Source organism: Anolis sagrei, chromosome 6, assembly GCF_037176765.1.
Source record: "Anolis sagrei isolate rAnoSag1 chromosome 6, rAnoSag1.mat, whole genome shotgun sequence".
NCBI lineage: Eukaryota > Metazoa > Chordata > Lepidosauria > Squamata > Dactyloidae > Anolis > Anolis sagrei.
Window position 1 is genome coordinate 14,750,975 of NC_090026.1, and position 26,794 is coordinate 14,777,768.

Consider the following 26,794-nt stretch of genomic DNA (forward strand, 5'->3'; position numbering starts at 1 on the left):
ACCTGTCGGTCTTCAGTCCTGCCGGCACAGGGGTTTAACCCACTGCGCCACCGGGGGCTCCCGTTCAAAATTAATATCCTGCCATTCACAACTGACATTCAGAGAATTTGTATTATCTTAATCAACATATATATTGAGCTGGGGATCCTTCTGCAATGACCAAGAGTTAAAGAAACACTTGCATAGCCATGTCCATGAAAGATGTAGGGCAGAGGAAGGATTGGGAAAGCATCTCGTGGACTGGGACATAGCCATAAATCATAGAACTGTCATTATGGAAGCTACAATGATTCCATGGGAAGCTCAATGGCTGCTTAAGAATAAGACGTGTGTATTCGCCCACATTAATATTTTTTGTTCACTTTTTGCCTGGTCGCACTCTGAAGTTGCTTGACCACACAAGTCCTAGTTTCTATTTCTTAAATATTGGGGAGTAGGCATTAGCACCCTGTGTAAAAACGTTTTGAATAACAATACCAACTGTGTCAATATTCACTTTTATTTCTGCAACGTATACATATTTTAATACAGAAAGGAAATCTCTTTGCATTTATTTGTATGTGTGGTATGCACACCAACTAATGATGAAAGGCTTCTGGGACAACATAAAAAATGACATTTTTCTTCTGGCATAAACTTTGTGGGATGGACAGCAGCTCTCTGTAGTTTAGGGAAAAGGAGATGAATTATATTTCAAAGACAAATAGCAAAGCTTGGGAAAGTCATTTTTCTGGACCGTATCTCCCAAAAGTTCTTATCCAGCATTGGCACTTCTAACCTTTTCAAATTGTGTCATAGCTATGAAATAGCTAGAAATTTTCCAAGTTTGAACATATCTAGTGTGAGAGAAAATAAAAAGAAAAATAAACCCTATCAGGGGGCTCTTGGTGTTACGGAGTCTGCTTTGCCTTTACGTTGTAACAAGGCACCTGCGTATTTTGGCTGCTGAGGGGCATAATCCAAACAGTAGGGACCGCCTAGGTAGGGACCACAGACCAGTTGGTACTGGAAAAGCAGACTCCCATGGTTAAGATAACAAACAGTGCTCACTGGTTTCCCAGCCTGCAAGGTGAAATCACATGACCCCAAAAGATCATCATCGTATCGATTGTCTTCATCCCAGACTTGTATTTTAAGCTTGCTGGTCTCTCCCAAGACCTGGACAATGCCTAAGTCAAAGTGGCTCTTCCATATTGGGTTGTTGTTGTTCCATATGGTGGATGTTTGACTCTGCTTTCCTTGGTAGAACACCTTAACATAGGCATCAGTGCTAGTAATGTAGTCTCCCCACAGGTTATGGGCACGTTGAATTGTCACCGTCAGCTTACCTTGGCCTCGTTTCCGAGAGCAACACATGGAGTCGGTGAGACCGTTGCTGTGACACACACAGGAACAGGGGTCTCGGGGACTGCGGGTTGTTTCTGGTGGGCAAGGATGGGTGCAGTTCCTCCAGAGAACCCTCTCGGTCACATACTCACTTACTGCTTGCCGCAGGGTCTCCCTCTGAGGGTGGTCCTTGGGCACCAAGGTATGGATGGGCTCCAGGGAGTAGGAGAGCAAGTCGGGCAGAGACTTGAGGCCTTCTACCCACTCTTTGAAGGACTCTGTGTTTTGGTCACTGGAGAAGAGCAGGTCCATGTGACTCTTGCCACCCACAACCTCCGTGTGCCGCTCTTTGTATGTGTTGTGGAAACTGCCCTTGAAGTTCTGCTTCTTCTTCAGCTCTTGACACGTTTTGTAGCTGGCATCTGCCTTTGAATTGCCGATACTGGCAGATGCCTCGAGGCTGAGGCAGTCTTTGACCTCATCAGCTGTCACCCCATCCAGCACTGTCTCGCAGACCCGCGTTGCCGTCACATCTTTCATCCGTCCTCCCAAGCGAAGATGGGTGATCCAATGGGTCCCATAGGTGCCAATCAGTTGGCGGTATTCCAGCCGAGTGCCATGGTTGTATTTGGGAGGAAGATTCTTTAGGGCATGTGTGAAATGCTCCGTGAGCTTCCGACGGTGGCCAACGCGGAGGCTACAAAAGAAATACAAGACCACCCAGAGTCCCAGATCAGTATTAGAATGCTTATTATTGTATTTCCCTTCACAGCCCTGCTTTGGGGTGCTTCTACACTGCAGAATTAAGACAGCTTGCCATCACTTTAACTGTCATGGCTCAGTGCTATGGTACCCTGGGAGTTGTAGTTTGGTGAGGCACCCGCACTCTGGTAGAAAAGGCTAACAACTTGTAAAACCATAAGATATAATTCCATAGTTGAGCCAATGCAGATAGAAGTGATGTCAAACTGCATTAATTTTACTGAATGGGTGCACTCTTGGAGATACCATAGCATGAGAATTGTTTGATAAGGGCATAAGGATGGCTTGTGAAATCAGACTATAGGTTTGACTAGACCAGGATTTTGGTTTGCTCATTTCCAAGCTTTTGTTATTACTATTACAATATAAAAGAATTCTGTAAGGAGGGAGCCATGCCAATAAAGTGGTGGCAAAATATTTATTTATTTATTTACCGCATTTATATGCCACCTTTCTCAGCCTGAAGGTGACTCAAGGCGGTTTACACTCGGCCCCCAACATATAAAATACAATTAAAAACATAGCATATAAAATATAGTTTCATAAAAAAGTCAATAAAATCATACACCCTTAACATATCCTTAATGAAATCACTATTCAATCACATTGTCAGTCATTCCATGGTCTGTCATTGCCTGCTACATTGAATTTGCAAATGCCTGCTCAAAAAGCCAGGATTTAACCTTTTTGCAAAATGTTAAGAGGAAGGAGGGCGATCTAATATCCCTAGGAAGGGTATTCCACAGCCAAGGGGCCACCTCTGAGAAGGCCCTGTCTCTTGTTCCCGCCAAGCTCATCTGAGACGGAGGCGGGACTGAGAGCAGGGCCTCCTCAGACGATCTTAAAGTCCTAAATGGTTCATAAGGGGAGATTCAGTCAGACAGACAAGCTAGTTTAACTCTATAGTGTGGATGGTCTCTTAGAAACATGAGAGCTCCCTGTTGGCTATAGATCTCCAGGATCCTCCTACTATCAACTCTACGGCTCCCCATTTTTTCCACCACCTGATTTCATCACCTGTAGTAGGAGCAAGACACTTCGTGGCTAACAAAGGTGTACTGGTCCTGTGAACTTTTCTCCATGCTGAAGTCAGCAATCTTGGAATGGGAGCCGGCCAAAGCCACTTGGACATTTGTCTGTGGCTTCACCTGAACATCCAGCCCGACTTTCCAGTCGTTGTTCACATTCGATCCTGCTCCCTGGATGACAGAGATGCCAGAGACCTGTATCGAGGAGCGGAGGTTTTTTTGGCACTCCACTTTGGCTTCCCAGTCGGCAACGGCCAGAGGGAGCCTCTGGAGCGGTTTTCCGTCCATCAATGGGTTCTGGCACAAGATGCAAGTTCCGTCTTCTTTCTGCCATTTACTCATATCCAACACTTTGGCCGCCTTCCGCTCTAGCTTTGTTATATCAAACCCCACACCAGCCAAGCCGTGGCCCGGCACAAAATCCTGATGATCCTGGCATTCATCCTCCATGGCTGTCCTGCATTGTGGAGAGACACAGGTGCAAAAGAGAAGAAGGAGAAAACACACTGCAGCAGCAGAGGTAGGGCTCATTTTGAGCATGGCTGGCCCTGCACGAAAAGAAAGGGAGAGTGAGAAAGGAATGGTTAAGGAACCAAGCCTGGATTTATACGCTGCCTGAATCCATCCCATTATGCCATTTTGTATGGCCTTCCAGATGTGGCCCTGCTCTTGGTCCCACCTCCTGCACAGGTGCAGTTGGTGGGAATGAGAGACAGGGTCTTCTCAGTGGTGGCCTCTCAGCTATGGAACTCCCTAATGAACTCAGATCAGCCCCTCCTTCCTGACCTTGAGGAAAAAGGCTAAAGATGTGGATGTGGGATCAAGAGTTTGGTTAGCAACCCACTAGAGCAGTGGTTCTCAACCTTCCTAATGCCGCGATCCCTGGATACAGTTCCCCATATGTTGTGGTGACCCCCAACCATAAAACTATTTTTGTTGCTACTTCATAACTGTAATTTTGCTACTGTTATGAATCGTAATGTAAATATCCGATATGCAGGATGTATTTTCATTTCCTGGACCAAATTTGGCACAAATACCCGATACACCCAAATTTGAATATTGGGGTGGTGGTGGATTATTTTGTCATTTGGGAGTTGTATTTGCTGAGATTTATAGTTCACCTAAAATCAAAGTATTCTGAACTCCACAAACGATAGAGTTGAACCAAACTTGGCAAGCAGAGCTCCCATGACCAAGAGAAAATACTGGAAGCGTTTGGTGGACATTGACCTTGAGTTTTGGAGTTGTAGTTCACCTACATCCAAAGAACACTGTGGACGCAAACAATGATGGATCTGGATCAAACTTGGCATTAATACTCAATAATGTGGGTACTGGTGGAGTTTGAGGAAAAGAGACTTGACATTTGTAGTTCCTGGGATTTATAGTTCACCTGAAGCATTCTGAACCCCACCAACAATAAAATTGGGCCAAACTTCCCACACAGAACCCCCATGAGGAACAAAAAATACTGTGTTTTCTTATGGTCTTTGGCGACCCCTCTGACACCCACTCACAACCCACCCCCACAGGGTCCCGACCCTCAGGTTGAGAAACACTGCACTGGAATGGTGCAATGACAATTTGGAACAGCCATGGATTGTGGTTTTGGATAATGTGAGATATGTGTTTTAATGTTTGATATGCTTTTAATGACTGTTTTGATGTATATGGTTATTTCTGATGGGAGTTGGGATACTGTAACATCTGGAAGCCTGCAATTTGTTCTGCTCAGTAAGGAGAATGTGGGTTGAACTTAGACACAAGGCTTGCGAATATGATATCTGACTTTAAAATGCCCTCTAAACTTTCCCCAACTTCAGAGCCACAAGTTCTGTTGGGTTGCGATTCCCATGATCCCCACGCCACAGGGAGGATAATCAAAAGTAATGGGAGTTGCCATTCAATAACATCTGGGTAAAAGCAAAAGACCACCAACATCTATGTAAAAAGATTATATAGTTGGTCCTCTGTATGCACAGATTCTCAGCCCATGGATTCAATGGCCCCTTGAAGGCAACATAAGGCTGATGTGACACTCAATGAAAATGAGTTTTACAGCCCTGTTCTAGGTCTTTGGGTTCTGGAAATTAACTTTGAATGTGAGTGTATGGAGGGATATCCACTGAAAGAAAGCTACGAGAAGAGCAGGATGTTCAAATAGGATGTATTTACACTGCACAATTATAGCTGCCTGATAAAAGTTGTTAAGTCCTCCAGCAGTGGTTCTCAACCTGGGGTCCCCAGATGTTTTTGGCCTACAACTCCCAGAAATCCTAGCCAGTTTACCAGCTGTTTGGATTTCTGGGAGTTGAAGGCCAAAAACATCTGGGGACCCCAGGTTGAGAACCACTGTCCTACAGAATGCTTTGATTTGCAGTTTGGTGGGGCATTAAGAATGATGTCTAACCCATTCTCCTCAAGTAGAGGACCCTGATATTTTTTTTGGGGGGGGGGGGTGTATTTCTAAGTCTGCCAATCCCAACTAAAAATCCCTGGGTTTCTTGGAGTCATAGCAGCTGGAGAGATATCAAAGCATCATAATTGTGCCTTTCTCTGTAAGCCGCCCTGAGTCCCCCCTAGGGGGTGAGAAGGGCGGGGTAAAAGTGACAGAAATAAATAATTTATTTATTATTATTTATTATTTGCATTTATTGACCGCCACTCTCAGCCCGAAGGCGACTCGTGGCGGTGTACAGAACACAGAACATAAAGACAACAGTTACAATAAATCAGAGTCATAACACACAACTTACTAACAACAAATAATTAAGCTAAAAATCCGCTTCGTCTTGTTTGGGTCATAATCCATCTCGTCGTCCTTAGTCCATTCCGGTGGTCATTCCAAAACATAGCACTTAACTGAAGGCCTTTCCAAAGAGCCAGGTTTTCAGGCCCTTACGGAAGGCCATGAGGGAGGGCGCCTGTCTAATTTCCGCAGGGAGGGAGTTCCACAGCCGGGGGGCCACCACCGAGAAGGCCCGTTCTCTAGTCCCCGCCAAGCGTGCCTGTGAGGCAGGCGGGACCGAAAGAAAGGCCTCCCCGGATGATCTCAAGGTCCTCGTGGGCTGATAGGCCGAGATGCGGTACTCAAGGTATTTTGGGCCGGAACCGTTTAGGGCTTTGTAGGTTAGCACCAGCACCTTGAATTGGGCCCGGTAGCTAATCGGCAGCCAGTGGAGCTGGGACAGCAAGGGCGTTGTGCGCTCCCTGCGTCCCGCTCCGGTTAACAACATGGCTGCCGCACGCTGGACTAGCTGAAGCTTCCGGACCGTCTTCAAGGGCAGCCCCACGTAGAGAGCGTTGCAGTAGTCGAGGCGGGATGTGACCAAAGCGTGTACCACCGTGGCCAAGTCAGACTTCCCAAGATACGGGCGCAGCTGGCGCACGAGCCGAAGCTGTGCAAATGCTCCCCTGGTCACCGCCGAAACCTGGGGATCCAGGCTCAGCGATGAGTCCAGGGTCACACCCAAGCTGCGAACCTGCGCCTTCAAGGGGAGTGCAACCCCGTCCAGCACAGGCTGTAACCCTATACCCTGTTCGGCCTTGCGACTGACCAGGAGTACCTCTGTCTTGTCTGGATTTAATTTCAGTTTGTTCGCCCTCATCCAGACCGTCACAGCGGCCAGGCACCGGTTCAGGACTTCGACAGCCTCCTTAGTAGCAGGTGGAAAGGAGTGACAGAGTTGGACGTCATCTGCGTACAGGTGACACCGCACCCCGAAACTCCGGATGATCTCACCCAGCGGCTTCATGTAGATGTTAAACAGCATGGGGGACAGTATGGAGCCCTGAGGAACACCACAGGTCAAAGGCTGTGGTGTTGAACAGGAGTCCCCCAATGACACCTTCTGGGTACGACCCTCCAGAAATGACTGGAGCCACCGCAAAGCGGTGCCCCCAAGACCCATCTCTGCAAGGCGTCCCAGAAGAATACCGTGGTCGACGGTATCGAAGGCCGCTGAGAGGTCCAGAAGCACCAACAGGGACACACTCCCCCTGTCTAGCTCCCGGCGCAGATCATCCACTAAGGCGACCAAGACCGTCTCGGTACCATGTCCCGGTCTGAAGCCAGACTGTGCCGGATCCAGATAATCCGTGTCTCTCAAGAATACCTGGAGTTGTGAGGCCACCACGCTTTCCATGACTTTGCCCAAAAAGGGAAGATTGGAAACAGGCCGAAAGTTGTCAAATTTAGTGGGGTCCAGTGATGGTTTCTTCAACAGCGGCTTTATAATAGCCTGTTTTAGGCTCGCTGGAATCGTGCCTTCCCGAAGGGAGGCATTAACCACCACCGTTACCCACTCAGCCAATCCCCCTCTGGCCTCTTTCAGAAGCCAGGATGGGCAGGGGTCTAGGATGGACGTGGTGGGCCTCATTCCTCCAAGTATCTTGTCCACATCCTCGGGTTTCACAAGCTGAAAAGAATCCATCAAAATAGGACAAGCAGGTGCTTGTGTCACATCCACAGAGACTGCATTTAATGTGGCGTCCAGCCCAGAACGGATCAAAGCGACTTTGTCTGCGAAGAACCGAGCAAATGCTTCACAGCGCGTGTCCGAGTTGTCAGGGTTCCCACCTGAGGTAGGGGGAGTTAAAAGGCCTCTGACAATCCGAAACAACTCCGCCGGACGGTTTTTTGCAGACGCAATAGTAGCCGCAAAGAAAGTTTTCTTTGCGGCTTTTATTGCCGCGGCATATGCCCTTAAGAAGGACACAAACCGTGCTCGATTTGGCTCGCTTGGATCCGAGCGCCACACGCTCTCTAGTTCCCTCTTCCTTCGCTTCATCGCTGCCAGCTCCTCAGTGAACCAAGGAGCTGGTTTAGCTCGGTTACTTGAGAGGGGACGTTCCGGAGCGATCCTGTCAATTGCCCTGGTCATCTCCCCATTCCAGAGAGCGACCAAGGCCTCGACATGGTCACCTACCGAGGTGGCGGGAAAATCCCCAAGAGCCGTCAGGAATCCGTTCGGATCCATAAGCCTCCTGGGGCGGACCATCTTAATGGGTCCTCCACCTTTGCGGAGGTTAGGGGGCGCAGTGAGCCTAAATCTGATCAGGAAGTGGTCGGTCCATGGCAACGGAGAGATGGACAACTCCTCCACACCGCCACCTTGCTCCCATCCCTGGCAGAAAACCAAGTCCAATGTGTGTCCAGCACAGTGGGTGGGGCCAGTTATTTGTTGGGACAGCCCCATGGTTGCCATGGCAGACATGAAGTCCTGAGCCGCTCCTGAGAGGGCCGTCTCGGCATGGATGTTGAAGTCCCCCAGCACAAGAAGCCGTTGGGACTCCACCACCAAATAAAATAATTGTATAGTGTGTCTACATCATATAAAAAAATCTGTATAGTGTAGTAGTTTTGAGCATTGGACTAGGACTCTGGGTTCAAATCTTACTCAGCAGAAGACCTTGGATAAGTCACGCTCTCTTACCCTTAGGAGGCGGCATGGGAAACCTCCTCTGAACAAACCTTGCTGAGGAAACCATGATAGGGTCACCATAACTCCGATTTCTTTTTCTTTTCTTGTGTGTCAGGAGTGACTTGAGAAACTGCAAGTCGCTTCTGGTGTGAGATAATTGTCTTTCTGCAAGGACGTTGCCCAGGGGACGCCCAGATGTTTTGATCATCCTTGTGGGAGGCTTCTCTCATGTCCCCTCATGGGGAGCTGGAGCTGACAGAGGGAGCTCATCTGCGCTCTCCCTGGATTTGAACCTGCGACCTGTTGGACTTCAGTCCTGCCGGTACAGAGGTTTAACCCACTGCACCACTGGGGGCTCCACCATAACTCAGTTGATTTGAAGCACACAACCACAACACCACTGACCTGGACCTGCATAAAGTCCCAGTCCTCCTCCCTGTTCTCACAAATAGAAAAACTGTTACCGGTGATTATATTTATTTATTTCATTCATCCTGATCTTCATTCTTCTAAAATAATATATTCCTTCATGTGCCTACCTTTTGTCAGCTGCAGGAGACAAGGAAATTTTCAGCCTTGGTGTGCATGTGCTTGATAGTTTAACCAGTCCAATCCAAATGTGTATATATTTTGTGTGACTCAACCACTCCCCCAAAGACAGGATGTCACGAGGGAAAAAAGAAACCTAACCTCAGAGGTAACTTCTCCGTCATCAACGATCAAAGGAGCTTGAGAATGGATAGAATGTGTGATTCTGAGGTTTTCACATATTGGAGGGCGATGCACACTAGATGATATCAGTGGAAACATGACATGTGGGGAGAAGATCATCAAAAGCCTCCACGTCTACTAATAGGCTATTTCTTTGGATGCATTGACCCACATTTCTGCCCAAAAAAAGCTCTGGTCCAAGATACCTGGAGGGAACCAGGTTGCAGAAGTCTCCTGTAGACCCCAAATAAGATGGCAGCAAATCTGTTCAATTCACTTGTTGCTCAGATCTAAGGGTGCCTCTATAGCAGTGGTTCTCAACCTGTGGGTCCCCAGGTGTTTTGACCTACAACTCCCAGAAATCCCAGCCAGTTTACCAACTGTTGAAGGTCAAAACATCTGGGGACCCATAGATTGAGAACCACTTCTGTATAGAATTAATGCAGTTTGACACCGCTTGAACTGCCATGGCCCAATGCTATAGAATTATAGCCACTGTAATTTGGCGAGACACTTGGCAGAGAAGGCTAAGACTTTATAAAACGAAAACTCCCAATGATTATTTATTTATTTATTTAAAACATTTATATTCCGCCTTTCTCTCCCCGCAGGGCACAACATATATACCACAAACAATCAATGCCGGGACATAAAACCATAAATATATACCAACATTCAAATCACTTATATTCACATAAAAGTTGCTTAACAACCATCTCAGGACACCATTTTGCCCCATTGCACTGCCCCAAAGGCTTGGTCGCATAGACAGGTTTTCACCATCCTTCTGAAGGACAGGAGGGAGGTGGCTGATCTAATATTGCCAGGAAGGGAGTTCCTTAACCAGGGGGCAATCACTGAGAAGGTCCTGTCTCTCATCCTCCCCAAATGCACCTTTGGTGGTGGCGGGACCGAGAGCAGGGCCTCCCCAGAAGATCTTAGTTTCTGCAGGGGTTCATAAAGGGAGTTATGTTCAGACGGTAAACTGGGCTTCATAGGCTAAAGCCAGCACTTTGAATTGTGCCCGATAGCAAACAGGCAGCCAGTAGAGCTGACATAACATGGGAGTTGTGTGTTCCCTGTATGCCGCCCCATTTATTAACCTGGTTGCCTCTCGTTGGACTATTTGAAGCTTCTGAAGCATCTTCAAAGGCAACCCCACATAGAGTGCATTGCAGTAGTCTATCCTGGATGTAATGAGAGTGTGGACCACCGTGGCCAAGTCTGACTTCCCAAGGTACGGTTGCAGCTGGGGCACAAGTTTTAATTGTGCAAAAGCCCCCCTGGCCACCGCTGCAACCTGAGGATCCAGGCTCAGCGATGAACCTGTGCCTTCAAGGGGAGTGTAACTCCATCAAGCATAGGCTGTAACCCTATACCTTGTTCGGCCTTGCAACTGACCAGGAGGACCTCTGTCTTGTCAGGATTCAACTTCAGTTTGTCTACCCTCATCCAGACTGTCACAGCGGCCAGGCACCAGTTCACGACCTGGACAACCTCTTTAGCATTTGGTGGAAAGGAGTAATAGACTTGGACATCATCTGCATACAGATGGCATCGAACTCCAAAACTCCAGATAATCTCACCCAATGGCTTCATGTAGATGTTAAACAACAATTCCATAGTATTGACTGATAGCTGTCAAAACGTTGTTGAACTACATTATTTCTACAATATAGATGCACCCTGAGATAGAACAGCACATGTTTGGTATACTCAGGTGATCCCTCATAGTCCTGACATTTTGTCATTGTAATTGGATGTATGTATTTCATACAAAGGCTCCACACGTGGCAATACCGAATAAGCTGTTTGTCTCATGAGAGTCAACCTTGTTTTTCAACCATAGGAATATAATAAAACAGCTCTCTTGTGTGTTGGGTGTTATTGTTTTCACACTTCTCACCACAAGAAACATTAGAAATGGAGGTGATGATCAACTGTGACATGGGACGGGAAATGGTGGGCCAGAGAAAACACTGAGAAGATAATGGCTGTTTTGTACCACTTGAGCAGATATGAAGGACAAGTGAGCAAGGAAAGGCCTCTTTGTTGGACGAATAACAGCATTTTTTCTCTCTTCAAGAGCACCCTTCCACCTGAGTTTCCACCATGTCTAGTATGCCAAGAGACTATCTACTTTTCTACAGATAACAGGTGTTGCTGAACTCATCCATGCATGGGTCACCACCATAAATATGTATTACAAAGCCCAACTAAAAAAAAGTTATTGGTGTATTGTTTTTTAGTCCTGTTTCTGGGGTTATTTGTAGCACTGGTTCAGAACATTGCATTGGATAGTCTACGTAAGCTATAATTTTTTAGATATAGTTATCATTATTTCCTCTGCGTAAGTAGATAGCAACTGATAGAATAATAGAATAATAGAGTTGGAGGAGACCACATGGGCCATCTATCTGACCATACGTTCTCTACCTCAAGAACTAGAGTGAATAGGGGAAATCTGGTGCCATTTTTGGAATCAGCACGTCAAACATATCCAGAAACAGGGTTAATATTTGAGGCATCAAAATGTGTGTTGGCCAATGGTAATTCATAAGGTGTCCCCCAGAGGTTAGGATTAAAAGTCTCCAGACATAGAACTAGCTGGTTCATTACAGATCAATATAAATGAACGATGATGAGTATACGACAGGCATGGGCAAACATTGGCCCTCCAGGTGTTTTGGACTTCAACTTCCACAATTCCCAACACCTGGAGGGCTGAAGTTTGCCAGTGCCTGGTATAGGATGTTCAGCTCTTGTGTGAGTGTGTATATACCTTCAAGTTACATTGGGCCAGCTTATGGTGACCTGATGTATTTTACAGAGTTTTCTTATGCAAAGAAAACCCTGTAAAACCCTGGACCACCACAGATAAATATATTTGGAGACGTTCAAGTCCAGTTATATACAATAGCATAATAAAGTGGCGTCCCTTATATATAAGGACAAAATCAAGGGTTGTTGTAGATTTTTTAGGGCTATATGGCCATGGTCTAGAGGCATTCTCTCCTGACATTTTGCCTGCATCTATGGCAAGCATCCTCAGAGGTAGCTTGCCATAGATGCAGACAAAACGTCAGGAGAGAATCCCTCTAGATCATGGCCATATAGCCCGAAAAAACCTACAACAACCCAGTGATTTTGGCCATGAAAGCCTTCGACAATACAACAAAATCAAGGTTTCCCATTGGATATTTTTATAATATATATTTTCAAGCCATGGTGGAAGCTCCTTCCTCCAAAATACATCCCTAAGTATCTATTGTCAGTCTTCCATCCCAGTATTAATCAGGATTGAACCTGCGTTGTTTCCAAGATCAGATGGGCTCTGGTGCCCTTTGGTTCTTACTCCTATCCCAAAACATTTGTTCTCTTTTGCCCCCTTAGTTGCTAATCACAAAGTCGTGATGGTATAGCCAAAATGGACAGAATTACAACCAGTTGAGACATAACGCGCTGTCTCCATTACCTTGCCGACTTCCGTCCTGAAATATTCACAACCCCCTTGTTTCTTCAATCTGTGTGATTTTAGCTGTTACGTTAAATGGTGCCCTATATATAAAATGGCAGTGACAAACTTTGTATTTCTAGACACCAAAATTTACTGCAGACGCAGACTTCAGCCAGGAAATCAGAAGACGCTTACTTCTTGGGAAGAGAGCAATGACCAATCTCAATAAAACAGTTAGGAGTCGAGACATCACACTGGCAACCAAGATCCACATAGTTAAAGTAGTGGTATTCCCTGTAGTAACCTATGGATGTGAGAGTTGGACTATAAGGAAGGCTGAGCGAAGGAACTGTGGTGCTGGAGGAAAATTCTGAGAGTGCCTTGGACCACAAGAAGATCCAACCAGTCCATACTTAGGAAATAAAACCCAACTGCTCATTGAAGGGAAGGACATTAGAGACAAAGATGAAGTACTTTGGCCACATAATGAGAAGAAAATAAAGCTTGGAGAAGATAACAATGCTCAGGAAAATGGAAAGAAAAAAGAGGGGCCAACCAAGGACAACTTGGATAGATGGTATCCTTGAAGTGGCTGGCTTGGGGTGGCAATGGTAGGCAGAGAGATCTGCCCTGGGCTGGTCCATGAGGTCACAGAGTCAGAAGTGACTGAACAAATAAACAACAAATATAAAATGGCAAAATCAACATTTGCTTTTTGGAAATTTGACCATTTTAAGCCATGGGTGGTTGAGCCCATGCACACAGAATCCACTGGACATGGAGGGACAACAGTAATGTAATAAGAGTGTATTGTGAATGGGCTGCTAGTAAATTATAGTAGTCCAAATCAAATGTAACTAAATTCACCATTCCTTTGTAAGGACATTACATCTCCAGTTTTGTTCTGCCTTCTAATGGATTTTGAAATTGTTTTAGTTTTATGAGTGGTCTAGCTGCATTTTAAAATATGTATCTTTTGGATGCACTTGTTTCAAATGTTGTTAATGCGCGTTGAGTGCCAATATTGGGGAAAAGGCAGAGCAGAATAAATAATACTACCTACTGGTAATGGATTATGGGGCCATTGTTGCCCATCGTGACATACAGTATAATTTCTGCCTGCTTGCTTGTATGCATCTTATTTTCATTATCATTCAAAATCTCTTCTATGAAATTAAAGTCCAGCTAGAAAGACAACTTTTCCTACCTTCATACAATTTAGACAGCCAACTGCTTTGCTTTCTGAGACACTCACAGCAACCCAGGCAGCAAAAGTTTCATCTTCATAATTGGATGATTGAAGAGCCAAGAATATTTTGATTTTTGGGATTTGAAAGATACTGAAACAATGATGGGAAAGGAACAGAACCTAATTCCTCATTTTTGAATTAGAGGGTTTAGATCAGTGTTTCTCAACCTTCCTAATGCCGCGACCCCTTAATACAGTTCCTCATGTTGTGGTGACCCCTAACCATAAAATTGTTTTAATTGCTACTTCATAACTGTAATTTTGCTCCTGTTATGAATTGTAATGTAAATAAATATCTGATATGCAGGATGTATTATCATTCACTGGACCACATTTGGCACAAATACCCAATACGCCCAAATTTGAATACTGGTGGGGTTGTGATGGAGTCTTCGAGTAGTGATACTACTGGGAGTATTAGGAGGGGAAGAAAGACTACTCGTCTGGTGCTTTAACGGGTCTGTCTTACAACAGGTGGGGTTAGGAGAGAGGGATTGATTTTGTCATTTGGGAGTTGTAGTTCCTGGGATTTATAATTCACCTACAATCAAAGACTATTCTGGACTCCATGAACGATAGAACTGAACCAAACTTGGCACACAGAAATGCCATGACCAACAGAAAATACTGGAAGGGTTTGATGGGCATTGAGTTTGGAGCTGGTTTTCACCTACATCCAGAGAGCACTGTGGATTCAAACAATTATGGATCTGGACCAAACTTGGCATGAATGCTCAATATGCCCAAATGCGAACTATGGTGGAGTTTAGGGAAAACAGACCTTGAAAATTGGGAGTTGTAGCTGTTATTTATATTTAACCTACAATCGAAAAGCATTCTGAACCCCACCCACAATAGAATTGGGACAAACTTCCCATACAGAGCCCCCATGGCTTGAAGGGACTCACTGGCACAATCCTCCCTCCCACCTAATACACTCTCCCTTGCCTGCACATGCGCATCACGCTGCTATGCACCGAGCATGCCTGCTCTCCCCACTTGGGAGTTTCAGAAACAGCCCTCCCCTTGGCTGAGAGGCCAGCCAATCACAGTGGAGGAGGCCTTTTGGTGGGAGGATTTGCCTTCTGTTTCCAAAAAGGAAGAGAAGGACAGGTGGGTGAGATCTTCAGCCTTCTCTGCCAAAGGGGTTCCTAAGACCATCAGAAATATATGTTTTCTGATGGTCTTTGGTGACCTCTCTGAAACCCCTTCATGAACCCCACAAGGGTCCCAACCCCCAGGTAGAGAAATGCTGCTGTAGAGGGAGTTCAATTTTCCATAAAAACAAATTACAAGTCACACAAGACCGCAAGTGTTTAATTTTTTAATTAAAAAACCAAGGTTTTAAAAAATTCCATTCTGTTTATACAACCAGATGCAGCATGAGACAGATCCAGAGAGATAACTGTCTGTATAAGGAAAGGATGTGTAGTGGGGAGATTCCCATTCCCTCCCCTTTCCAATTTTATCCTTTGTTTGCATCCCCTAAAACCACACACAGCATTCATTCTTTTAACCAATAAATCACAATAGATGCACACTCGCCCTACTGCAGGAGGTATAACGGCCAGCAGACGGCAGAAGCATACATATGGACATGCACACACTTACACACAAACACAAGTACACACTCAATACTTCAACCCCCCTCATTGACCAATGAGGTGCCAGGTCAATTTTTAAAAAATGTAGTTCACCCAACTTGTTTTTGTTTTTGTCTGATGTTTTGCATATTTGTTGCAGCCAATCTAGCAAATAGGGATCCGAGTTAAGAAGTGGGTCTTATGAAACAAATGTACCCCAACGAGAAATGATAGAGATAGGGTAGAAAGAGCCATATTCCAAGGGGGAGGCACCAATGGAGACCCCACAGCACATAATGTGGGAGGAGGCAACTGCTGGAAAGGCAAGTGTGCCTTGAAAGAAGCAAACCACCTTGATGTCTCACAGTCAAATGTATGGAAACTGCAGACAGTGGTGAGACCTTAAGAGGGTTCGGTGAGAGCTTCGGGAAGACAGGCTGAGGGCGGCTCCTTCTCAGCTTCCACCTGCTCATCATGGGGATGCTGGTGGATGTGCGCAGAGAGCAGTGGCTCATAGGTCATGATAGTGGCTGTTACTATGGTGTCATCGGGAGCCCTGTTTTCTTGGGCCACGTGGGTCTTGAGGTGCTTGCGTAGATCAGAGGCACCCAGGAAGGCTTTAGAACAGTGTGGGCAGGCATGGGGCCGGACCCCCGAATGGATCCGCTCGTGTTTACGCAGACCGGCCCGGTCGGAGAAACCTTTGCCGCATTCTGGGCATGGAAAGGGCCGCAAGCCAGGATGGAGCAGCCGCTCGTGGCGGCGCAGGTCTTGGGTAGAAGAAAACGTCTCCCCACACTCCCCACAGGCAGGCACCACAGTGGCCACAACAATGGTCGAAGGGTCACTGTCGGCAGGGGGGTCTTGGGGTTGGTCGAGGGGGGCAGATTTGTCATCGTTATTATTCTCGTTGGCGTGGGTGCGCTCGTGTTTCCTGAGGCTGGAGGAGACAACAAAGGCCTTGCCGCATTGGCCACACTTGAAGGGCCGCTCGCCGGAGTGGACGCGGTAGTGTTTGGTGAGACTGGCTCGTTCGGCAAAGCTCTTGCCACACTCTCCACACTGGTGGGGGCGCTGCCCTGAGTGAACCAGCAAGTGGCGCTTGAGGTCCCATGAGGCTACAAAGCTCTTGTCGCACTGGGGGCACTTATGAGGCCTCTCGCCCGTGTGGATGCGCTGGTGCATAGCCAGGTCGGCTGGCTGGCGGAAGGCCTTGCCGCACTTGTCGCAGGTGTAAGGCTTGAATCCCTGGTGTGCCCGCTGGTGCCGACGGAAGCTGGAGGGGTCGCTGAACATGCGCCCACACTGTGGACAGAGGAAGGGCTTCTCCCCCGAGTGGGTGCGCTGGTGGCTCTGGAAGGAGGACAGCTGGGTAAAGCCTTTGCCGCAGAGGTTGCAGCGGTAGGGCTTGTGGGCGGCATGAATGCGCTGGTGGCAGGCAAGGGAAGAAGATCGGGAGAAGGCCTTCCCACAATCCTGACACAGGAAAGGTCTTTCGCCGGTGTGCGAGCGCTCGTGGTTCTTGAGGTCTTTGAGCTCGGCGTAGGTCTTGCGACAAACCTCACACTGGTAGGGACGCAGGCCAGCATGGGTGCGGCGGTGCTTTCTAAAGACCGAGGGGTCGGCAAAACGCTTGCCACACTCACCACAGGAATATGGCTTCTCACCAGTGTGAGAGCGCTGGTGGATCTTCAGCTTGGAAAGAGTGCCATACCCCTTGTGGCATTGTTGGCAACGGAAGGGTAGGTCCCCCGTGTGCCGGGCCATGTGGACACGGAGACAGACTGGTTGCATGAAGGCCTTGCCGCACTCACGACACACAAACGGCTTCTCTCCACTGTGGCTGCGGCCATGGTTGCGCAGCTCAGGGGCCGTTTTGTAGGCCTTGGCGCACAGCTCGCACTGGTAGGGCCGCTCCGGCTGGTGGCTCAGCTGGTGCTTGCGGAGCTGGCTGCGGTCTGGAAACTCTTTTCGGCAACTGGGGCAAGTGAGTTTGCTAGCCAAGCTGTCACCAGTATTGGCTGCATGAGACTCCAAGTGACGTAACACTCGGGGGACGCTGGGGAAGGTCTTGCTGCAAGTCAGGCACTTATAGCGCCGACCCGACCGGACGTAGCCAGCATCCTCCTCCTCTTCCAGCTTTATCTTCACATTAAAGTCTTCTTCCCCTGCCTCAGCCATTTTGGAAGAGGACTCTGCCTGAAACAAAAATGGAAATCAATATCACAAGGTTGCCACGCCATGGGAATTAAACTACATAGTAGTTGGAACAACAAGTTCTAAGTAAGAATGGGTTTTAGTATCTCACAATCCTGAAGCTTACCAATGATCTTAGGCCAATATAGTCTCACCACCTAACCAGGAATTGAACTGTGCTTCCTAAACACTTCTAAATTCAAGCAGTGAGTAGCTCAATACAACGTCCCATATCTGCAGGACTAATATTCATGGGTTCATCTATCTATGTCCAAAATGTTAGGGGAAACTGCACTAAAATAAAGCATGATACCCTAAAATATAGCATAACTACCCTAAAATATAGCATCCAAAAATCAAGCATGATACAATAGTTGAACATCAGTACATTAGCAAGCAGAGCGTAAAATGCCATGTGATGTGGCTGTAAAGAATTCAGAGCTTAGGCAGGCAAGATGCATAGGTAGGTAAAGGTTGTCCCCTGACATTAAGTCCAGTCATGTCTGACTCTGGGGGGTGGTGCTCATCTCCATAGGCACCTCCAAGGTCATGTGGCCAGCATGACCACATGGAGTGCCGTTACCTTCCCACCGGAGCGGTACCTAGTGATCTACTCACATTTGCATGTTTTCGAACTGCTAGGTTGGCAGAAGCTAGGGCTGACAGCAGAAGCTCACGCCGTTCCCTGGAATCGAACCTGCGACCTTTGGTCAACAAGCTCAGCAGCTCAGTGCTTTAACCACTGCGCCACTGGGGGGGGGGGGGGCTAGATGCATAGTCCAATCTTAAAAATCACAATAGGTTTATTTACAATAATAAGAAATAACTGCATTTCTTAATAGCTAAAGAACCGGGTCTGAGCTACTCTAACACCCATCTCTTCTGAGGTTTCAAGTGAGAGAAAAACCATCCAAGCACTACATCTCTCCTGACACACAAGCAGAGAGAGATCTCAAAGCACACAGCACATGCTCTCCATACTAAAATATAAGAAGGCAGATTCAAAAAGCTTACAGTACAAAAGTATTCATTTTACATAATCAATCAGAATGAGAACAGAAACAGAGATGAGAGATGAAAAAGATATATTCTCAACTGTCATTCAGGAGACATGGGTGAAGGGAAACCCTTAGTCTATACTAAGCTAACTAAACTGTTCCCTGTTGAGGACTTGAGACTTGAACAGTGTGGGGTTGAATCCAAACACAAAATACATCCTCTTCAGGAATTTTCTAGGTCTTTCAGCAAAATTTTACGGTATTATTGGACCAGGAGACCTTCTTTTCAATAGGATTCACGATCACCTGCTGTTTTACAGGTAAGGAGCAGGGGTCATTCTGCAATGGCTTGCATGCTCAAATATAAACTTTTAAGGGCACTAGATCAATTTTTGCTGAAGCTGATGAGAGGTACAGTCGATCCTTTTAGAGGGTTAGCCATGTGAGGCTGCTTTGCAATAATATGTGATTGTAGGAGTAATAAATACTCAATTGAATTATATGCATATTGTGGACAAGGTATGTTTTTGTGTGGCAATTGCTTCTTCACATTAGGGAAATCTCTTTGGCTGTCATCCGATGCTGTCCATCTCTTTTGCAGCTTAGTCCCCAGCATCCCAAATGGACTGTCCAGCTAGTAAGGATGCTGGGAATGTAATCCACATTACTAAAATTGTAAAGCTAGCAATTGGTATTTCTAATAAATATCATTGGAAAATGCATACCCAGGCAACACCAAGTATAGTATAGGAATAAAATTCAAATTCCAGGAGAGAAAAAGGGAAAAGTCCTTCTCTTCCATTCAGCAATAACAGATTTGGCTTGCTTGATACGGATTTGGCAATATTCCTTGCAACATGGATGGATTTAGGATCCAGGGAGAAGGAGATCATCTTCCACGAGAGATGGAATCAGAACAAATTTGGAGATTGATATAAACAAAATTACCCCCCAGTTCCCTTAATGGAAATCGTGAACGACACAAAGGGAATCAAAGACGTTTTCCAATTGTATTTGGCTTTGTATGAACCAAAACCCTGGGACGTAAAATGGTTGGCTTTAAGACCATGCAAGGAAAGACAGACAGTGAGCTGAAATTATAGTTTGGAGAGGTGCAGCGGCAGAGAAAGTCTTTCCCTTTCCAAAGGTGTCATTTGAGTTTAAGTTTCAGTCCTGGAATTCATTTCCAGGACTGAACCTACAAGAAAGCCTCTGAGCATGTCCAGAGTGCATATTACACAGTGTAAGATATTTGCTGGCTGACACACATCTGAGATTGGAACACAATAGCTTTTCCTTAGGGCTCGTTGACAACGCCTTTCCTTGCACAAAGCACCAGCTCAGCATTTTCTTAAATGACAGTCGCTTTAAGAGCTGCGTTTTACAATCCTGTCCAGACAGATCCACATTATTCAGATTTCGAGGAGGAAGGGAAATGCATCACAACCAAATCTGTTGCTGCAATAAACTGATCTTTGCATATCATTCTTAACTATGTCAATTTTCCTTGCCCCCTCAATAAATAATTTCCAAGGATATGGAAACGTCTCTCCCTTCTTCACTTTTGGGGAAAAATCTAGGGTCTGGGTTGTTGCAGGTTTTTTCGGGCTATATGGCCATGTTCTAGAGGCATTCTCTCCTGACATTTCGCCTGCATCTATGGCAAGCATCCTCAGAGGTAGCAAGTATCCTCACTACCTCTGAGGATGCTTGACATAGATGCAGGCGAAACGTCAGGAGAGAATGCTTCTAGAACATGGCCATATAGCCTGAAAAAACCTACAGCAACCCAGTGATTCCGGCCATGAAAGCCTTCGACAATCTATTGGATGATTTTTAGTGTTAGCTGTCTGAGTCTCCTTTAGAAGAGAAGAAGCAGGATATAAATACTAATGCTTCCAATAATAATAATTGTATTTCTTACTCGCCTCTCCTCATGGCTAGTGGCGGGTTATAGCATTGCTGAAACAGACACAATCGTCTAAAAACATTCCACAATTATTAAAACATAGTCTTACAAAAGACATATTGAGATATACAGAACAAAGACCAAACAAAACGCATAGGTTTAAAATTTGTGATTAATAATAAACTGTCTAAAATGGGCTGTTGTAGGTTTTTTCGGGCTATATGGCCATGGTTTAGAGGCATTCTCTCCTGACGTTTCGCCTGCATCTATGGCAAGCATCCTCAGAGGTAGTGAGGTCTGTTAGAACTAGGAAAATGGGTTTATATATCTGTGGAATGACCAGGGTGGGACAAAGAATTCTTGTCTGCTGGAGCTAGGTGTGAATGTTTCAACTGACCACCTTGATTAGCATTTGATGGCCTGGCAGTACCTGGGGCAAACTGTCTAAACATTTGGGGAACCTAAATCTCTGAATGAAGGTAGATGCCTACTTTGCTTTCATCCTCTATACCAGAATTTCTCAACATTCCTAATTCCGCAACCCCTTAATGCAGTTCCTCATGTTGTGGTGACCAACAACTATATCATCATTTCCGTAGCTACTTCATAACTGTAATTTTGCTACTGTTATGAATCGTAATGTAAATATCTGATATGCAGGATGGATTTTCATTCACTGGACCAAATTTGGCACATAATGATAGGTCCAAATTTGAATACCGGTGGGGTTTGGGGGTGGACTTTGTCATTTCTGAGTTGTAGTTGCTGGGATTTATAGTTAACCTACAATCAAAGAGCATTCTGAACTCCACCAATAATAATAATAATAATAATAATAATAATAATAATAATAATAATAATTCGCAATCCCAGGTTACAGCAGGATTGCAGAGAAACAACTGGAAAAGCTGACACGATATGAGGATTTAAAAATCGAACTGCAAAGACTCTGGCACAAGCCAGTCAAGGTGGTCCCAGTGTTGATCGGCACACTGGGTGCAGTGCCTAAAGACCTTGGCCTGCACTTAATACAATAGGCGCTGACAAAATTACCATCTGTCAGCTGCAGAAGGCCACCTTACTGGGATCCGCACGCATTATTCGCCGATACATCACACAGTCCTAGACACTTGGGAAGTGTCTGACGTGTGATCCAATACAACAGCCAGCAGAGTGTCTGCTGTGGACTCATCTTGTTGTGTTTCAAATAATAATAATAATAATAATAATAATAATAATGGGTTGTTGTGAGTTTTCCGGGCTGTATGGCCATGTTCCAGAAGCATTCCCTCCTGACGTTTCACCCACATCTATGGCAGGCATCCTCAGAGGTTGTGAAGTCTGTTGGAAACTAGGCAAGTGAGTGTCCAGGGTTGGAGGCTTTGAAGCTGCAAGGCTATTCAATGCTAATCAAGGTGGCCAACTGCAATATTTACACTTGCCTCAAACAGACAGGAGTTCTTTCTCCCACCCTGGACATTATTCCACAGATATATAAATCTCACTTTCCTTGTTTCCAACAGACCTCATAACCTCTGAGGATGCCTCCTGTAGATGTGGGTGAAACGTCAGGAGAGAATGCTTCTGGAACATGGTCATACAGCTCGGAAAACTCACAACAACCCACAATTATTATTATTTAAGCAAAAGAAAAATTGAGGGTTGGTTTGTGGGTTTTTTTGGGGTTTTTTGGTAGCAGTGCTCTTTAGGGATGTGTTTCGAGTCCAGGAAAACAAACCTAACCCCTCCCAACTCAAGCACCTTTGCTGGAATTACAGATAATAATAATACCAATAATAATAATAATAATAATAATAATAATAATAATTTTAGCAAAAGAAGCTGGATTCTTTTATAGCAGAACTACTCAGTGCTAGTTGACAAAATTTAAATGTATTTCTCCTTAAAGTGTCCCTCCCAACCAAAGAATCTTTGCTGAAATTGCAGAAAATAATACATAATACTGTAATAACAATAATAATAATAAACCAAAGAAACTGGATTCTTTTGTAGTAGCGCAAATTAGGGAATGGGAGTCTTAGTCCAGGAAAACCACACCTATTGCGGCAGGATACAAATAAAGTTAAAAATAGCATTGCATTTTTGTATTTATTATTATTTGTATTATTTGCATTTTGTATTTATTATTTGTATTACTATTTGTGAGGAACCCCCAGTGGCGCAGTGGGTTAAACCTTTGTGCCAGCAGGACTGAAGACCGACAGGCCAGAGGTTCAAATCCAGAGAGAGCATGGATGAGCTCCCTCTGTCAGCTCCAGCTCTCCATACGGGACATGAGAGAAGCCTCCCACAAAGATGGCAAAACACCAAAAACATCTGGGCAATGTCCCCTGGGCAACGTCCTTGCAGATGGCCAATTCTCTCACACCAGAAACGACTTGAATTTTCTCAAGTTGCTCCAGACACAACAAAAAAATATTACTATTTGTATTTATTATTATTTGAAACACAACAAGATGAGTCCATAGCAGACACTCTGCTGGCTGTTGTATTAGATCACACGTCGGACACTTCCCAAGTGTCTAGGACTGTGTGATGTATCAGTGAATAATGCGTGCTGATCCCAGTAAGGTGGCCTTTTGCAGCTGGCAGATGGTAATTTTGTTAGCGCTGATTCTGTTTAAGTGCAGGCCAAGGTCTTTAGGCACTGCACCCAATGTGCTGATCACCACTGGGACCACCTTGACTGGCTTATGCCAGTGTCTTTGCAGTTCGATCTTTAAATCCTCATATCGTGTCAGCTTTTCCAGTTGTTTCTCTTCAATCCTGCTGTCACCTGGGATTGCAACATTGAGGATCCATACTTGGTTTTTTAACACGATAGTGAGGTCAAGAGTATTGTGCTCCAAAACTCTGTCTGTCTGAATTCAGAAGTCCCAGAGTAGCATTTTCTGTAGCTTTATTATTATCATTATGATTAATATATTATTATTTTATTTATATTATTATTATTATTATTATTATTATTACAGATCATAATAATTATGATCACAGATCATCACCATCCTCAAAAGAACTGGATTAAGTACTCTTAAAGGATGGAATTCTAGTCCAGGAAAAGTAAACCTATTGCTTGTCGAAAGTATCCTTTCCAACCCAAGAATCTTATTATTAGTAATATCTATCTATCTATCTATCTATCTATTTATTTATAACATTTATATGCTGCCCTAATCACCCCGATGGGGACTAAGAGTGGCTTACAAGATATATATACATACAATATATTATATTACTAGCCGTCCCCTGCCATGTGTTGCTATGGCCCAGTCTGTGTATATGTGTTTTGTGTGTGTGTGTATGTATGTATATATTTGTGTTTATATATGTACATGCATATTGTGTATATGTGTGTGCTTGTCTATATGCATATTTGTGTGTATATATGCATGTATGTGGATATGTATATGTGTGTGCATGTGTATATGTATATATGTATGTGTGCATGTATATGTACATGTGTATATATATATGTGTGTGAATGTATATGTATGTGTGTATATTTGTGTGTGTTTGTGCATATATATACGTGTGTGTGGGTATGAATGTGTGCATGTGCATATGTATATGAGTGCATGTGTATATGTATATATGGTGTATTTTTTGGGTTTTTAAGTCTGTTCTGCTAGGGTTTTGTGTGTGTGTGTGCGTTTATGTGTGATGGACACTCGTTGGACTGTTAGGTGCATTGTGTCCAAATTCCGTGTCAATTCGTTCAGTGGTTTTTGAGTTATGTTAATCCCACAAACGAACATTACATTTTTATTTATAGAGATTAACATAGTACAATATCAGTATTAAATATTACTATATTGTACTATACCATTGTATTGTAATGTTGATTTAATTACATTTAATCAACTACCAAACTCACAAATTTTGTATTTTGTCTGTTTGTTTGCTTTGTTCTGTTAGAAATGTAATATAACTGACTGGTTGCCCTGACACGACAAATAAATAAATTGTAGTGTAACATTATTAGTAATATTACATGTAATATAAATATATAATTATAATATAAAAGTATAAAATTATATATACATAATATATTATAATCTAATATAATTAAAATATATAACATATCTATCTATTTATATACACAGAGAGATAAATATAGACATAGCAAAATAAACTGGATTCTTTTGTAGGGATGGATCCTCCTGTCTTGTCCAGACAGGCAAAAGAAAAAGGAGGAAAGAGAAAGAGATGGATCCCTGCCCAGCAAAATGGCTGTCTCTAGGACCAAGAGACAAAAAGGCAGGGAGGAGAAAGAGAGGAAAGAGGCTGGGATCTCCTATTGAACCCAGATTCAGCCTCCTGCTGCTTTTCAGAGAGACCAACGCCTGAGATTCCCCCAGGGCTGGATCCCTCTGGGTTGGGGATAATGGGCAATGCAATCCTTTCCAGGCTGAGCAAAGCCTCCCTTTCCCTCTGCAGGGATTCTCTGGCTTTAAAATGGCGGTCTTTAGGACCAGGGAGGCGGCGGCTGCTGCTGCTGCTTGGCTGCAAAGAGCCCTGCAAGGAAGGGCCAGGTTCAGGGTGCATAGCTTCTACATCAGGTCAATACTTTTCCCAGGAAAGAGAAGGAGAGGAATCCCCGTCCGCCTTAGGAAATCTTGCCCCCCAGTTGCCTTTATTTCCCATTTTCTCTTACCTTCCTTTTCCTTTGTCTATTGGCTCTGCCTTTCTTCTGCCTCTCCATCGCAACTGGCGGGCGCTAGGACCCAGAAGGATTAATTCAGAATCCAATCCATGGTTTATTGCCAGGCGAAAGAGAAGAGCTCCTTGTCCAAATGGAACCCCGGGAGAGCTAAAGAAAGGGGCTGAATAAAAGGAGGGGAAGGGATTGAAGGACGGACCGGAAGTGTGGCAAAATCCCCCCTCGAAGGAAGGGTTTCACGGCTGCACAAACCGGAAGTGTGGCATTGTTTCACTGATATAAGCCGGCCTGGGTAGGAATGAATGGGAGAATGTGTCAATGTAGGATTATAACAGCAACATTGTTATAGATTGAGCATCCTATTACAGAGCTGGAAGGAAAGCGGGCTGTAAATGGAATAAATAGATCAATAATCCAAAATTGTCCACAGGGCTGGCTTTCAAATATATAACTATCTTTTTACTTATATTATTATACTAATAACATAATATAGTATATTGCATATACATATAATATTTATAACATTATAATGTAATACAATATAATACTAGTAATAATAATAATACAATATTATAATAATGATTATATATTTACTTTCAAATATTTAACTATCTTTTTACTTATATTATTATACTAATAATATTATATAGTATATTGTATATACACATAATATTTATAATATTATAATGTAATACAATATAATACTAGTAATAATAATACAATATTATAATTATATATTTACTGTCAAATATTTAGCTATCTTTTTACTTATATTATTATACTAATAATATAGTATATTGTATATGCATATAATATTTATGATATTATAATGTAATACAATATAATACTAGTAATAATAATACAATATTATAATTATATATTTACATTACATGTAATATTACTAATAATATTACAATATAATGGTATAGTGCAATATAGTAATATATAATACTGATATTTATTTATTTTATTTATTTCTCGTGTCAGAGCAGCCAGTCCATTATATTACATTTCTAACAGAACAAAGCAAACAAACAGAAAAATACACAACTTGTGAGTCTGGTAGCTGGTTAAATGTCCTTTGACCAGTATCTGGCCACTTGGAGTGCCTCTGGTGTTGCTATAAGAAGGCTCCATTGTGCATGCGGCAGGGCTCAGGTTGCATTGCAGCAGGTGGTCAGTGGTTTGTTCTTCTCCACACTCACATGTTGTGGATTCCACTTTGTATCCCCATTTCTTGAGGTTGGCTCTGCATCTCGTGGTGCCAGAGCGCAGTCTGTTCAGCGCCTTCCAAATCGCCCAGTCTTCTGTGTGCCCAGGAGGGAGTCTCTCATTTGGTATCAGCCATTGGTTGAGTTTCTGGGTTTGAGCCTGCCACTTTTGGACTCTCGCTTGCTGAGGTGTTCCAGCGAGTGTCTCTGTAGATCTTAGAAAACTATGTCTAGATTTAAGTCGTTGGCGTGCTGGC

The 26,794-nt window shown here is 44.3% G+C and overlaps 2 protein-coding genes across 3 annotated transcripts; both read right to left on the minus strand.

The window, feature by feature from the left end:
• Positions 1-491: 491 nt before the first annotated feature.
• Positions 492-9,152, minus strand: LOC132777742 (perforin-1-like). The gene is made up of 3 exons (XM_060780177.2): positions 9,082-9,152; positions 3,106-3,664; positions 492-2,023 (listed from the first exon to the last, which is right to left on the minus strand). The coding sequence occupies exons 2-3, from the start codon at positions 3,654-3,656 to the stop codon at positions 874-876; spliced, it is 1,701 nt and encodes a 566-aa protein (XP_060636160.2). The 5' UTR covers positions 3,657-3,664; positions 9,082-9,152; the 3' UTR covers positions 492-873.
• Positions 9,153-15,267: 6,115 nt separating this feature from the next.
• On the minus strand, positions 15,268-25,516 carry ZNF668 (zinc finger protein 668). 2 transcript variants are annotated; one of them, XM_060780176.2, is made up of 2 exons: positions 25,321-25,516; positions 15,268-17,737 (listed from the first exon to the last, which is right to left on the minus strand). In XM_060780176.2, the coding sequence occupies exon 2, from the start codon at positions 17,721-17,723 to the stop codon at positions 15,945-15,947; it is 1,779 nt and encodes a 592-aa protein (XP_060636159.2). In that variant the 5' UTR covers positions 17,724-17,737; positions 25,321-25,516; the 3' UTR covers positions 15,268-15,944. The 2 variants fall into 2 exon arrangements, with proteins under 2 accessions (XP_060636159.2, XP_060636158.2); XM_060780175.2 differs by having other exon boundaries at positions 15,268-17,741.
• Between the last annotated feature and the right edge of the window lie 1,278 nt (positions 25,517-26,794).